Source organism: Pinus tabuliformis, chromosome 3_2, assembly GCF_031772625.1.
Source record: "Pinus tabuliformis cultivar Carrire ecotype Pingquan chromosome 3_2, CPIR1, whole genome shotgun sequence".
NCBI classification, from domain to species: Eukaryota; Viridiplantae; Streptophyta; class Pinopsida; order Pinales; family Pinaceae; genus Pinus; species Pinus tabuliformis.
In genome coordinates, this window is record NC_142302.1 from 1237439940 (window position 1) to 1237456079 (window position 16140).

General features: G+C 37.6%; 1 protein-coding gene across 1 annotated transcript in view; it reads left to right on the top strand.

Annotated features, from left to right (window-relative positions):
- LOC149185216 (uncharacterized) overlaps positions 1–16140 on the top strand; it is a 241839-nt gene that overhangs the window by 168902 nt on the left and 56797 nt on the right. The window contains exons 6-9 of the mRNA XM_089415588.1: positions 775–1396; positions 1890–2028; positions 2213–2380; positions 2502–2612. Coding sequence (XP_089271714.1) covers positions 775–1396; positions 1890–2028; positions 2213–2380; positions 2502–2612 — 1040 coding nt within the window. The remainder of the gene's footprint in view (positions 1–774; positions 1397–1889; positions 2029–2212; positions 2381–2501; positions 2613–16140) is intronic.

Consider the following 16140-nt stretch of genomic DNA (forward strand, 5'->3'; position numbering starts at 1 on the left):
TTGTAATGAGGAATCCCTGAGGATGGAGAAGGGATGGTAAAACACTTAGGGCCGAACGGGGAAGGCAAAGACAAATTAAGAGCCAGAATAGACAGATCTATGTTATCAAATACCATATGCAAAAACTGCCATGGATTCACTTTGAATTTCAACTCAGCACTAATCATAATTAACCTCTTGTGGATAACTACCATAGAGACATCAGGCCCTTAAGACTCAAGAAGCTCTGATACCGTGTTAAGAAATAGAGTATAAGCAAGCACAAGGAAAGAATTTGGCAGAAAATGCTTTAAGCAATTCTGAATACATAGTATTGATCTCATGATATCAATTTATAATACATGGATTTGACCACCTCTAGATCTAGATCTCACTGACAACTCATCAGTGGATCATGAGAACACATGATTAATAAATAAGGATTACAACTCATAAGTAGGTGGTCTCAGACTTTGTGATTGTCTAGAGACTCACAGTGTAACACTTTATCCAGTATCATAGTAATCATCTAGATGGACAGAGGAAGGTTACTGTGTTTATTACTCTCTGTTTTGTCTCCTGGCCGACATGAATTCAGCTATGATGATTGGTGGTGCACTTAAAACTGACTTTCATCCCGAAGATGATCCTAGATGGTGGGCCCATAATGTTAATGCAAAATTGATGAACACAGATTATCCTGAAGATAACATGGAATTTTTTGTTACTATTTGTTTTTCCCAAATTTTCTGCATAACATAGCAAACATTTCTCATTTTTATAGGCTTCCTGCAGGACATTTCCAGGAGGAGAAAGAAGTGAAGAATGCAGAAGCAAATCTAGTTGCTGGGCATATCCTAAATCTTGACATGAAGCTTGCAGGTTCAGATAAATTGCATGAAAAAATCAATCATCTGAGGGAAGAGCTTGCAAAGTCAGAAGCTGACCGCTTAGGTTTAAAGCAAGAGTTAGAAGATAAGAATAATATTTTACAGGACACAGTGGACTGCATGAACTGGTCGGAGGAACATATTTCAACAAATTCTATGAAATTTGAACATGAAATGCAGATTATGAGACAAGAATTGGTGATGTCAGAGCAGAGATGTATCATTGCCAAGAATGACTCTGAGCAAGCAGCTAAAGAGGTGCAGCAGAAGGTTGCTTTGGTCAAAGACCTTAAAGATCAACTTGAGAAGGCCGAACATACGATATGTTGTCTCCAAAAAGGTCTACAGTTTCAAAAATACTTGGAAAATTCAGAGGTGAAAATAGCAGACTTTTGTCACTATCTTCAGGAACACTTTGATCAGTGGCTGAGCAGAGAGAATGCAATGAAACATGACAGTAGTTTAGAAAGTGATAACAATGTTGCAGTTGTAGGACGGAACCAATTGTTACTGGATAAACAATCCAGGTAGGATCAATGATAGGCCTTGGTACTCTATTAAAATGCTTGTTTCTTGTCTTTTACCAAGTATAACTGGCCTTTTATGAATAGTATTTTCTTAATTCTCTATGATGAGATATTTGATCTCTGGATATTCAGGTCATTCTGTTAAGATATATTCACTTTTCTTTTGTGTTTAATTTCTGCACCATTGTATGCATGCCATGGCTGGTTTGAATGGTCAATAAAGATTTTGTGCTTTATTTAACGTTTCTCCACGTGATATAATATGGATATTTTGATGGAGAAGGCTATTTCATTCTCTTACCTCTTTTAATTAAGAATGAGCTTGGATACTGTTGTCTTTTATGGACTGATTACTAGCTCAATATGTCATAGCTGGGAAGTGGTTGTCAAGAAAAGTAAATAGCTTGGGTGGTTGGTAACAGGTATTGATCTTGAAGATGCCCTTGTTAATGCTAATCATGAGTTGACAGTAATATTTAATTTGCCTTTGTAGTAGTACAAGAAGTGATGAAGACCTCGAGCTTTTCTTTTCAAAACTGGTGACTGTAAAGAATATGGAGAAATCTCAGGAAGATGTTGGGAGCATGACACAGCAGCTTTGTCAATTGCAGGCTACAGTTTCCCAATTGAAAGTCTGAATCATGCAGTAACTGAAGCTCTTTGTATTACATTTATGACCGTTATGTTTTTATTAACAATTTTTTTATGAATGGTGTAATGATAAAAGGCTGATATAAAAATCTACTCGGAAGTAGACTAAATAACTTGGTATTTAATGAAAGGCCATCTGACTCTGATTCAATCAATGTATTTCAGGAGGAACTTAGAGAAGAGAAAAAGAAGGCAAAGGAAGAAGCGGAGGACATGACCCAGGAAATGGCTGAGTTAAGATATCAGCTTATGGAGATGTTGGAACAGGAACGAGAACTTCGTGCTCGTACAGAACAGGCATCATTGCACAGGGTCGAGGAGCTAGAGGCTGAGGTTGTCTATTTCTGCAAATTTCTTCATGCATGTATTTTACATTGTATTTTAAATACGTTTAAACATTTGTTTTAAGAGAAATTTTCTTTCTGACAACATTATTTATTTTATAAAACTACAGAAGGAGGAGGAAACAAAAAATACATTAATAGCAATAGAAAATTGCCATAAAGCTGAAAAGGTTGCTGAGTCTAAAGCGAAGGAGATTGAAAAGTTGAAGCTTTCTTTGGATGTAAGCTTCTAATTCATTATTTACTGTATATCATTCTGTTAGTGCATAATAAATTTGCAGAAAACTTGTTATACTGTAGACCATTCTGGTCTTTGTCATTTCCTTTGTTTTAGCCTGCTTTTATAGTTCTATTGGCCTTCTTAGAGCTGAAAGATTTTGTTATATATGTGTGTGTATGTTAAAAAAATATTTTCTTCCAGTCAACTGGTAAGCATGATATTTCAAAATAAGAGTGGAAGCCACAACAGAGCCGGAGACTATCTAAACCTAAGATTTAATGGAGAAACAAAGAGTTGGATCCAACCCATTCTCTTTATGAAAGAACACACCATTCCTTTTCTTGTCTGTTCATAGAGTCATATGCCCTAGTTTGCTAGACGATTTTACTTTCTGTGTTTTGACTTCAATCCAGGATTGATAGCTGTGTCATGACATATTTTGGATACCATTCGCATACATGCATTTTGCTGATTAGAGTTATCTGCAATAGATCCTGATACTCTTCCTTCTACTTCCCAAGGTGGAGGAGAAACAGGAGCAGCATAACCATTCACTACTTGAGAATGCTTTGGAAGGGATTCCATATTTTCCTCTAAACGGCATGCATCAAGAGCGTCTTTTGATGATGGGTCCTCTGAGGTGCTTAGCTGCCAAGATCCATTGCGATCAGACTCTCGAATGATCTTCTGAACTTTGAAGGATTTCTCTCCTTTTGTGCCTTAACCTGTTAAATAATAAGGAATTTTTTTGCCCTAGATTCCCTTCAATATCTAGGGCTTCAATACGATTTCTCTTTTCTGTGTAAAACAATAAAATTTCAAAATGCAAAGAGTATAACCCTAACAACAGTACTGGCTTAAAATAATGAATAATCAGCAACAATATAATTCAACAACCCATCAACCAGTGTTAAAATTTGAAAGTTCTATGCAGAAATTTAAAAATTCTTTGTATAAACCTGAAAGTTCTGTACAGAAAACTGAATGTACTTTGCAAAAAATTAAATGTATTTTGCAGAAAGCAAAATGTACTTTGTAATTGAATGTTCTATGTTGTTGCAATAACTTAGAATGCAAATTTCTTCTTCAAGACTTTTCAGATCAGCAATTGTAAATAGGACATAAACTTAAGGATCATATGAAGACAACCAAGTGTTGAAGTAAGTGTATCTAGGTTCTGTCTTCATAGATGTAATTTTGATCTTTGTACTTGTAAAAGAAAATAAATATTATTTTTGTAAATTATAAAATGAGTTTCTTGCTCATTACATAGGTCCAGCACATGTTGAAGTGCTATAGGAAAGTCAAAGAGTCAAAGAAAATGTTAAAGAGCTCTTCTTGAGCATATATGTATTGTATATGAGTCAACATAGTGTCTAGACCAACCCTCGAAGACAAGCACAATCCTCTTGAAGAAGGCAACAAGAAAAACGATGTAGAACACAGTGATATCGGCCTGCAAATGAATTAAAAGAAGTCATGCCGACTTGCAAAAGGAGACACAACACTTCACACTGACACTTCGGCTAATTATGGATGACAAACAACTATAAATACCCTGCTATGGTCACCACAGAAAGACCGAAAAAACTCGGATTCTCTGTAATTTCGTATGGGTGCAGGAAGCTCTGAATTTCGGATGGAACAGTAGGGTATAGGATCTCGGTGATGAGTGCAGTGTATCGGTGCAAGCAAATTACAGTGATAAGTGTGTCTCGGCCTCCTCATAATTACAGTCTCGAAATGCTGAACGCAGTCATGACACATACAAAAACGCAGTCACTATCTCAGTTATCTCTTAGTAATATACTCTCGGCCTAATTATGATGAAAAAGGATCATGATGATCCCACAACAGTATACACAGTCTCGACCAAGGATAATTTTAGGGGCGAATGTTCGCCTTTTGGCGAAATTAAGGGGTTTTAAATTTTTAGTGGGCGAATATTTTGTATCATAGTACATTTTTACAAATCACCTCAAATAGCCCACCTTATTTTAATGGAGAGGGTAAAAAAGGTAAATTTAGCCCTTGAAATGAGGACTTACAACCTTCCATTCGCCCATTTTCAAGAATAGGTTTTATTTAAGTGAATCCTATGGGCCAAATACCATATTTATAAAAGAGGTATGGTAAATTAATAAAAATATAAATAAATGAGAGGTATGGTAAATAAATACAACATTTTTTATATTTACTCCATAAGTCACCTTATATACATGTAAGGGTGTAAGTGGAGGTATGGTAAATAAATAAAACGTTTTTTATATTTACTCCATAAGTCACCTTATATACATGTAAGGGTGTAAACAAATAAAAATATAAGTAAAGTGGAGGTATGGTAAATAAATAAAACGTCTTTTTATACTTACTCAGTTATGGTAAATAAATAAAAATATAAATAAACTACACGTATCGTAAATAAATAAAACCTCTTTTTATATTTAGTCCATAACTCTCGTTCTATTTATGAAGGCTCAAGAAAGAGGTTTTATTTAAGTGAATCCTATGGGCCAAATACCATATTTGTAAAAGAGGTATCGTAAATTAATAAAAATATAAATAAACGAGAGGTATGGTAAAAAAATAAAACATTTTTTTATATTTACTCCATAAGTCACCTTATATTTACGAACACTCAAAAAATGGGTTATATTTAGGTGAAACCTATGGCCAAAATACTATGGGACAAATACCATGGACTAGATTGTTATTAATACCATGCAAAAAACCATTATTAACCCTAATATTAGAATTAATAAAAACAAAAATGGCACATGGTATTGACCCATGGTATTCACCAAAATGGCACATGGTATTCACCTGGAATGTAGCCTATTTAAATGGGGGAATTAAACCAGCATGTAGCCTATGCTAAGATTCACTAGGACTTTACAAAGTTTTATTATTTAGTGAAAGACTCGCCAAGATCTTACAAGATTTTATAATTGAGTAAAATATTCGCCATGCCTGGTGAGAGATTCGCCAAAAAATTATATATACATATTATATTATTGATAAAATCGCCTTCCATTTTTCCTATATACCATGGAGATTCGCCCATTTATTATATTTATAAATTTAGGGGGGGTTCTTAAAATTTTCCCTAGTCTCGACATTCTTGTTCTGAAGAAGATCACACTCTCGGTATAACAGTAATGATAAGGATCTCGGTGATCCTACAAGAATACTCTCAATATACATACATATCTCAATATGGACCTCGTTGTTATGATGGTGATCTCGATGAAGGTGCAAAGATGATCTCAGTAAAGGCACAGTGGTGATCTCAAGGAGCAGTCATGGTGCAACAATGATGATCTCGGTGAAGCAGTAATGATGATGATGATCTCAATAGTAAGAAGAGGATTGGTGTCTTGGTCTTGGAGTGGCTTGATAGGTCAAGGGTCATGGTCTTGGTATTCATCAATTGGAATCTCTATAAGAAGAATTTTGAGCAGGTTTTCCTCTCCAAGAGGGAGAGGTTTTGGCCTTGGCAGAAAGCCAACATCTTGTGTTCTTATCTCTTGTATTTTGGTAACTGTTTGATGAAGTAAGAAATACACACATTAATGATATCAAGAGAAAATTGTTCTAATAAGCAAAAGTTAATATACCTCGCAAATAATTATCATGCTAAGAAGAATCACATTAACTCTAATTGCCCTAGATTCTTCAACATGGTATCAGAGATAAGGTGCTAAAGTCAAAGGAAGGGTAGCAAATAGAGACATTCAAGGATCAACTTCAAGAAGGGAAGCAAAGCAAGGACAATCTTGGCATTTCTCTACACATCACAGTCTCGGAGTTGACAACAGTCCCGAATCTTCAGTTCAGATACTCTGAGATTTTCGTATCAAGGAACAATTTCAGATATCACAGTCTTGATGGCAATCACAGTCTAGGTGTCTGCACAGTTCCAGTTCATACTACAAACTCAATCATGATCACAGTGACTTGACAATTCTCAGTGTTATAATAATGTTCCTTGCTTAGTATTCCAGTAATGTTTGATGGTGCAGCTCGAAGTTAAAAATATGATGCACAGTAATGCACAAGAACCTCAATTCGGTGCTAAGAATAATCAGTGGAAAGTTTCAGTATCTCAGTGCTACTCACAGTTCAAAGGCATACCTTTATGAATAAATGACATACCACGGAATGTCACAAGGATGTGTCAACACAGTACTGCACGATATCAAGAATAATCACATCATACATTGCAGTGATATCACTTCAGAAGAAGAACATAGTGCCACATCTCGGATGAGCATTATGACAGTACTCTCAAAGTTCTTGATCTCAATATCATACCCTCACAGTCAAGGGATCAAGTAATCTTAACATATTATAAAAACAACAGTGCTTGGTGTTGAACAATGCAAGAAAGTCTTAAGGGAAGTCTTGGCATTCAGTTGTACTAGGAAGCTCAAGCAAGAATCTCATTGAAGGAGATCATTCAAGAAAGCATCAAGGTGAAGATTTCATCTTCATGTGCCAAGTAAGTATCTTTCATAAATACAATTTTGATTAAATGACTTCGTGTTTGCAAGAAGATCAATATACTGGTTGGGTCATAGAAATCCCTTGCATAAGAAAGGAGGATAGATATAATCCCCAGAAGAGAAGTCATATGAAATCAGTCTTAGGTCCTCTCATCTCTATGTAGCAGGAAAGGGGACATAAAAGAGAGATGTGAAATGCTTGAAAATATACTCTGAAATACAATAAAGAAGTTCATATCACTTAGACCTGATTAAAGGTATCAAAGATTGAAGAGATATCTTTATAAGATCTCAATTGAGAGATCTGGGAAAGATGATAATAAAATAAACGTCATTGTTCTAATTGATAGACAAGGTAACAAATGTCCATGAACAAGAAGGTTGCCTCATTCAACAATTTGTGCTAGAGAAAGACAAGCTGATGGCTAAAGTATTGAAGGATAATGGACTCAAACATGTGCAGAAAGAAAGAGAAGTCTGACAAGACAAAATAATATAGCTAAAGATTATGGAAGCTCATATCATTGGATAGATGGAGGAAGCTAAAGAAAAGGGCCAAGGAAAGAGGGAGTAACAAATCTCTACTATGATTGGGATAAGGGTCCTATCATAAGCATCTGTTATAAGATATGACAATGATAATAAGATACATCGTGGCATCATGGAAGCATTAGAAACAAGAGCTCGTGGCATCACCATGGGAATCATGAAGGACAAAATCCATGGCAGTGAAACATGAAAGATATAGCTCTTGGGAATCTCATTGAACATTGAGGGAAAGGAAGAAGTCATCTAGGACAATGTTCATCATACATCAAGGGGACATCTGCCAGATGAGGATATACAAGATCCTCAAGATTCTTTGATGGAATCCTCATCGAAGGGTTCACTAATCTAGAGAGGAAGCAAGTGTTTCAGCAAGAACTCCAACTTGTGGAATTCATGAATGATGTTATGGTGACATAAGAGGAGAAGCATATCAAGAGATGAAGATACTTCAATCACGGAAGTTGTTGAAGGAAGCCTAGATGACCTAAAGATGAAATAAGGTATATATGTTTGTTTTTAAATTTATAATGTTATGTCGTATGGTTGTAGGTAACATGGATCATTACTTCTAGCTTAAGAAGCATGATCAAGAGAAACATGATCTCCTCCTCTGAAAGGATGCAAGAAGGCATAAGATACACTAAGATGAAATCAACATAATATGACTACAATTAAGAAACTTTGATTGAAAGCACTTGGGAATGGAATGTGTGGAGGAAGAGATCATGAGATAAGCAACCCTGATGAAGGTGATCATCATCCAAAAGATCAAGAAGACTTAACTAGGAAATCTCCTAGAAAGATATGAAGACTCTGATGGAAAAAGATGGAGACCCTTGACAATGGATATCTTGGGGAGATGTGTCGACATGTATGCAGGATGCAGATACTTACAAGAAGATGTCATGATGAAGAGCCATATCGTAAGGTATGATTTAATATTATGTTTGATTTCTTGAATAATATCTCGATAAGTTCATGCAGCGCTACTCAAACAAGAGTTGTGAATACAAGTACAACTTGCATTCATATGGTGGATAGAAGAAGCATGATGAGAAAGAAGTAGTCAGATGACGAAGGTTCCAAATATGAAGAAGGCCACTTTCCATGACGAAAGGGATGACATGACGAACTAAGGAGGAAAGTGATCAATGGATGTTGCCCTATAAGGAAGAATCTCAACTGAATTTCATGACATCAAGGAGAGAAATTGATCAAGCAGCTGAAGGACCCACGAAGAAGAAGTTGTTGATGCATAGAAGAGTCCCTAGCTAAGAGGGAGCTCTAACAAGTTCCTGATTAAAAGGGAGCTTGGGCAAGTTCCTAGTCAGAGGGAGCTTGGGTACATTCCTTCAAGGAATGGGCATATCTTCCCCAGTTGAGAGGGAGAGATAGACACAACATTCTTGTCTTCACTTAGGAAGAAAGAATGGAAGAATGGGTAATTGTCTGGCATTCGATGCTCTTTGAGGATGTGTAGGGCATCCAGGACAAGTGTAGGTAAGAGGACCGATATTCTTTGAGGGCTGGGAACCCAAGATAAGAATAGTCCTAGAAAACTCAGTGAACACCCGGGTGGGTATGTACCTTAAGAGACAATGATGAAGGTGTCTATAGTCCTTGGTCTCGCCAACATTGTGCTCTGATTTGATGAGAGATAGAGCTATCAGTGAATGCCTTGCTGTGGAAACAATGTTGGTTATTATGATGCTATACAGATGGGTTACCAATCCAATTTTTCATATGAGAAATTCTTCAGATTGAGAATGACCAAGTACCATTATGAATACCTCCTTAGTTAAGAGGGAGTGTTGAAAAAAGTGTAACTAGGTTCGGTCTTCATAAATGTAATTTTGATCTTTGTACTTGTAAAAGAAAAGAAATATTATTTTTGTAAATTAAGAAATGAGTTTCTTGCTCATTACATAGGTCCAACACATGTTGAAGTGCTATAGGAAAGTCAAAAAGTCAAAGAAAATGTTAAAAAACTCTTCTTGATCATATATGTAATGTATATGAGTCAACCTAGTATCTAGATCAACCCTCCAAGACAAGCACAATCCTCTTGAAGAAGGCAACAAGCAAAAGGATGTAAAACACAGCGATGTCGGCTTGCAATTGAATTAAAAGAAGTCATGTCGGCTTACAAAATTGCAAAAGGAGACACAACACTTCACACTGACACGTCAGTTAATTATGGACGACAAACAACTATAAATACCCCGCTAGGGTCATCACAGAAAGATAGGAAAAACTTACTCTCTGTAATTTCGTATGGGTGCAGGAAGCTCTGAAATTTCGGATGGAACAATAAGGTACAGGATCTCAGTGATGAGTACAGTGTCTTGGTGCAAGCAAATTACAGTGACAAGTGTGTCTCGGCCTCATAATCAAAGTCTCGAAATGCTGAACGCAGTCATGACACATACAAAAACGCAGTCACTATCTCAGTGATCTCTTAGTAATATACTCTCGGTCTAATTATGATGAAAGAGGATCACGATGATCCCACAACAATATACACAGTCTCGACATTCTTGTTCTGAAGAAGATCATACACTCTCGGTATAACAGTAATGATAAGGATCTCGGTGATCCTACATGTATACTCTCAATATACATACATATCTCAATATGGACCTCGTTGTTATGATGGTGATCTCGATGAAGGCGTAGAGATGATCTCGGTAAAGGCATAGTGGTGATGTCAAGGAGCAGTCATGGTGCAACAATGATGATCTCGGTGAAGCAATAATGATGATGATGATCTCAGTAGTAATAAGAGGTTTGGTGTCTTGGTCTTGGAGTGGCTTGATAGGTCAAGGGTCATGTTCTTGGTATTCGTCAATTGGAATCTCTATAAGAAGAATTTTGAGCACGTTTTCTTCCCTAAGAGGGAGAGGTTTTGGCCCTAGCAGAAAGCCAACATCTTGTGTTCTTGTCTCTTGTATTTTGGTAACTGCTTGATGAAGTAAGAAATACACACACTTAATGATATCAAGAGAAGATTGTGCTAATAAGCAAAAGTTAAAATACCTCACAAATAGTTATCATGCTAAGAAGAATCACATTAACTCTAATTGCCCTAGATTCTTCAACGCCAAGCACAAATATAAGACACTGAGAGTTAGCTCCAATGACCAGGGCAAAACACACAAGGGGAAAACCCAAATGATTCTTCTTCTATTAGATTTCTTCATTTGTTCAGTAAAGTATAGAGAGAGAGAGAGAGAGAGAGAGAGAGAGAGAGAGAATGAGAATGAATAAAGTCACCAATGTCTGATCAACTTACAGTTGAAGTGCTCTTGCTTTTTGCTTGAAGATCTCCTTCTCTTGATCAGATGTTGCCCTTCACACTTGCTCTAGCTCTTCCCTTGCTCTTACTCTTCACTTGCTCTCACTCCTCTTGCACACACTCAACACTAGCCATCGTACTGCTCTCAACTCTCATTTGCTCTTGCTTAAATAGATGAGAAAAGAGAGGAGTTACAAAATGAATTCATGCCTTGAGCCAATAATAGGAGAATCAAATTCCATGAGGGAGGAGTTATTTGAGTAGTGTAACTCATCCCAAGAATAGAGAGAGAGGTACAATTGTCTTGAGGAGTTACAATTCGAATTAGGGAGAGAGAGAGTTACACTTCGCCATGAGAGAATATGTGGTGAGAGTTGCAAATCAAATCCAATGAGGGAGTTACAAGTGCATTTAATGAGGAGGAGTTACACTTTCGCCATACATTGAATTAGTGAGGGAGAGTTACGTTCTTTTAAATGTGGAGTTACTATTTTATTCCAAGAGAGAGGTTCAATTTGCCAAGAATGAGATTCTCAATTTAATTTACTTATTCCATTAGAGAATTCGTTTTTATTAATTCATTAAAGGTGAATGACTTTAGATTATTTTATAAATAAAAGTATAATAATAATAATACTAGTAAGGGTAAAAATATTAATTCTTGACTTGTATAATCATGATTGATTTGATTTTAAAGTGGATTCCATATGTCCAGATCATCCTTGATCATTTAGACATTTTATTTTATTTTTGGAAAGTCATTTCCAAATTGAGATGTGATTTACTATTTTTGGAAAGTCATATTAGAATGGTCAGAAATGAAATTTTATTATAGGTGGTTCAAACATAACTAAAAGATATGATTTCTTCTAGGAGAAATTCATCCATGAGCTGCCAAGTTTTAACAACTAGCATAATCCAAATGTGAATCCAACAATGCTTACAAATTCAGTAGTTTAAAAATGCCCTAATAAAAAACCCTAGATGATCTAACAATTGATAATTATTTCAAACCCTATGTACTTAAGTACCCGAGTTGACCTCAGGTTTGTGCTCAGCCTCTGTCTTGGATTTGGCACAATTTAAACCCCGACACTTATACATGACCTGTGCTTGCTTTTAGGGCTTCAACCTATGGAACTGAACATAGAAACCCTCCTCGCTCTTGCCTCAGTAAACTCGAACTTCCCTAGAACCACTTCTGGGCTTCAGTCTGTCACATAATGACTACCCAAACAATGATTTGTCACTAAATGAATGCTTTGGGCTTTAGAGTATGCGGTCTACTTCAAAGTGATACACAAAGTAGGTTTGTAGGATTTTCAAAGCTTGATTTGTCCAGATTTTGGCCACGGCTTGATTGCAGACAAACTTGCAAGTAGACCTATTAACCACCACCAGTGGGTGACCCCTATAGGAGAATTTTTTTCACTTTGATTTGTGTTTAGCTGACAACCATCAACGCCTTGCAACCACCAGATAGCTCGAAGTGCCACCATTCTCCACCACTTGAGCCAACCATTGTGTGCCCTACTTGCATAAAGGTAAACTGCCTTTTGCTCATGGCTGGTGGCTAATAATGAAATGCCACTTGGCCTTTTAAAATTATGCCAATTTTTTTTTAGAATTAGCAAATGCAAGGGTTGTACATATGCTTACAAATAGTTATGGTGAATTTTAAATATTAATATTTTTTAATTGCATGCTTAAGTTGGTGTCTTTGAGCCATAATGGTTTTTTCCTTGCGGTAGAAGGAAATTTTTTTCACTTTGATTTGTGTTTAGCTGACAACCATCAACGCCTTGCAACCACCAGATAGCTCGAAGTGCCACCATTCTCCACCACTTGAGCCAACCATTGTGTGCCCTCGCCCATCTGTTATGTGTTGAGAAAAATTAGGGCATACAATATTCAAAATTATTTTGATTGTTTTCTCTTAATACATTGACATTACTTGTGATATTAGATTAGGTTATCATAATTATCATCATGTGTTTATCATCATCAAGATAATGCCAATAAAGAAGATAACAAGAAGACCAGAAATTAGGCTCTTTGCTAGGGCAAAACCCACAATGGGAAAACCCAAAGAACTTTCTCTTCTTATAGAATCTCTTTCAATGAAGACTTCCAAGGCCAAGACATAAGATAACCCACCAATATTAGGCCAGCCACCCATGACAAATATCTGCTTTCTTCGCTGTACTTCCTGCATAGAATTGGACTTGTGGAAACCCTAGCCTTCCACAAAAACTCGCACCAAGGAGAGAAGAAAAATTCATCTGAAAACAGATGGAGAGAGATCTTGTCTTTTGCTCCTCTTCGCACCACCTTTCTAGCCTCAAATATTCTTCAGAAGATCGAGCTCACAAGTGTGTCCAAAAGAGGTCAGGTCCACCTCTTTAAATAGCCTTTCATGTGGGTGCAAGAGCCTTTTTCAAAGCCGACTTTAGAGCTAGCCGACCTGATCCTTGAAGGCTTCTAGACTTGACTTTTACATAAAATAAATTTTCTTTTTCTTGATACAAGAGCCCTTAAGGGTCTTTAACATAATGAATTTGACTTGACTCCCTAGAGCACACAATCGCTGCTAGACCTATAACCATGGGCAAGAAACCCATTTACAATAAATAAATTTTTCTTTTACAAAATACATTTTCTTTTTGTCAAGTACAATGATTACATCAAGTCATGACCCAAATACAATTATGAAGACTGACACTAGTTACATCTTCAACATTATGATCATATGTTTGAAGGTGGGTGTTCCAAACCCAAAGGTATGGCTTTTCATTATTTAATTGGGTGTTTATGCTTGTTTTTGTTGGACACATTTAAACATGGATTAGTGGGGGGATTCGATGCAATGAATGGCTTGGATTGTACTCTTGTTCCCTTGTCCCAACTTAGTGGTTAATCTTGTATCCTAGTCGCATGTGATCTCCTCTATTGGATGCTAGCTTTAGGAGTGGCACTACATGAGAAACCTTGATTTTGGTTGCATGGTCCTGCTTCCCGACAACATATAAATCAATCCTTTGCTCATTACGCCCCTTTTTTCACATCTTTCCCATCTAGGTCCACATTTTCCCATTGGGTCCACAAGGACTTAGCTTCCCCCTCCCCTTGTCCACACTTTGGGTCGGGCTTGGAATGATACCTCGAAGGTTGATGCCAACTAAAAAGAAAGGTAAAAGCATAATTTGGCCACTTACAACAGGAGATGCACCACAAATGCAAAAGATGGCCAGGACATAAAAATTTAGTGCGTGGGAAAAAGCGAAACATGAGCTCTACCCCTTATCATTATGGCCATCACCTAGGGACCCTACTTGTGCCCCCTGCGTCATTATGGAACCCATGATTGTCCCAACCCCTGGTGGGCGATGAAGTGCCCTGCCTTAAGGGCGTATCACTGCTTTATCATACACATCATGCTCTCATCCCTTGGAGTCTCGAGTAGTTAAAAGAAAGAAAAAACAATAAAATGCAAAAGGCATGTGAAGAAGGGTGGAAAAACAGAGGCTGGGGTAACTCATGTTCCACGATTGCTCCCTCATACATCCATACACCAAATGTGTGGGCTTCCCTCATTATAGCTACCCTCGTATCATGGCATGTGGCTTGAAGCCTTCCCTGTTGCCCCGATCTGTTCCACCATCATTTAACATGTCACCTGCCATTTGACAGATGTGCCATGGACTTGTTACTCCCTTAGACGCTGAAACCACTTAATAGGGTCCTTTTTATTAACTTCTCTTGTTGAGCAAGGAAACACTTGCACCCCCTAAAGCCCTTTTGGAAGGGCATGCTAGTATTAAGTGTCCACTTTTGCCCCTGTTTAACAAGCTTATTTACACAATTGCACTAATGGATTGTTGTACTGGAAGGTAAGGAGACACATTAGATCTTATTCAGGATTGCAGGTGGGTCTCCATTTGGACTTGGTCTCCCTATACGGGGTTTAAGCCCCCTTAGAGGGCCATAATGATTGTCATGCTATGGGCTTCTTCAGCGCCACACATTGCTTGTTTGTGCCTCAACTTTACAGAGATGATGATGCACTTGGACCACGTAACCCAACTGAGCACACATTTGCACTTGACACTTGGCAGCTGATCCAAGGCCCAAATGGGGTTTTGTCTCATCCAGAGAGACACGAGAGAGTACATGTAATTATTTTACCCTTATTGATGGAGCATCGACATGTTTGATCCAGCTGGAGACCCATGAGACCATTGATAGTGCACCACAACCACTTGGGAGTAGTGTTTTAAAATTTGGCCGGACCGAATCGGATTCGGCTGAGCTGACCGAGCTGGACCCTTGGTCGAGCCAGCTCGGTAGAAAAACAGGTTCGGTGGCCTGTTTGTTACTGAATCGGCCGAGCCAACCGAACTGAGCCGACTGAGCCGATCGAGCCAGACCCGTGCCCATTTGTTAAGGTGTTCTGGTTGGTGGATGGGGAAAGATTGGTTATGGGCTTCATTTATGAGGCTATGGATCAAGCAAAGGAACAAATAAAGGCAACATACAAGGATAGAGTGGCTGACTATGGGCCCATTTGGGAAATCATTGGTCAAAGATGGAACAATCAACTCCATCACCTTATACATGGCACATGCAGTGGGGTTTTTTCTGAACCCAAGCTATCATTATAAATCTCTGGAGGCAGAAGCTTCACTAGGGAGGTTAGCAGTAGCCAGTAGTACTGGTGCCTAGTGATGTTTTACAGTTTACTTTTGTTGTAGAGGCCATTTAGATCCTCCTTGGTTATGTGTTTTTGTTTTGATCTCTATATCATGTATGTATTGGACAGTGCACTGGGTGCCATTTTGATATAATGGATATATTCATGAGCCTACTTTGATCATATGTTGTCTTCTCTCTATATTCTAATGCATTGTGTTTGGAAACATGAATGAAAATCTTTAAAATTATGTTTTTTCATAAATAAATAAATATTTAATGTTTTTTACAGCGACCGAGTCATTGAAACCAAACTCGCCGAGTCGATACCGAGTCGGAGTTAGAGTCGAAGTCGACCCTCGGCCGATTCCGAACCTGAGTCGGAGTTTTAAAACATTGCTTGGGAGTACCACATGATGTTTTGCTTGGAAATCAAGGGTCCACCCGCTTGATCACATTTTGGGAGCCCTCCTCTTCATCATGGCACATTG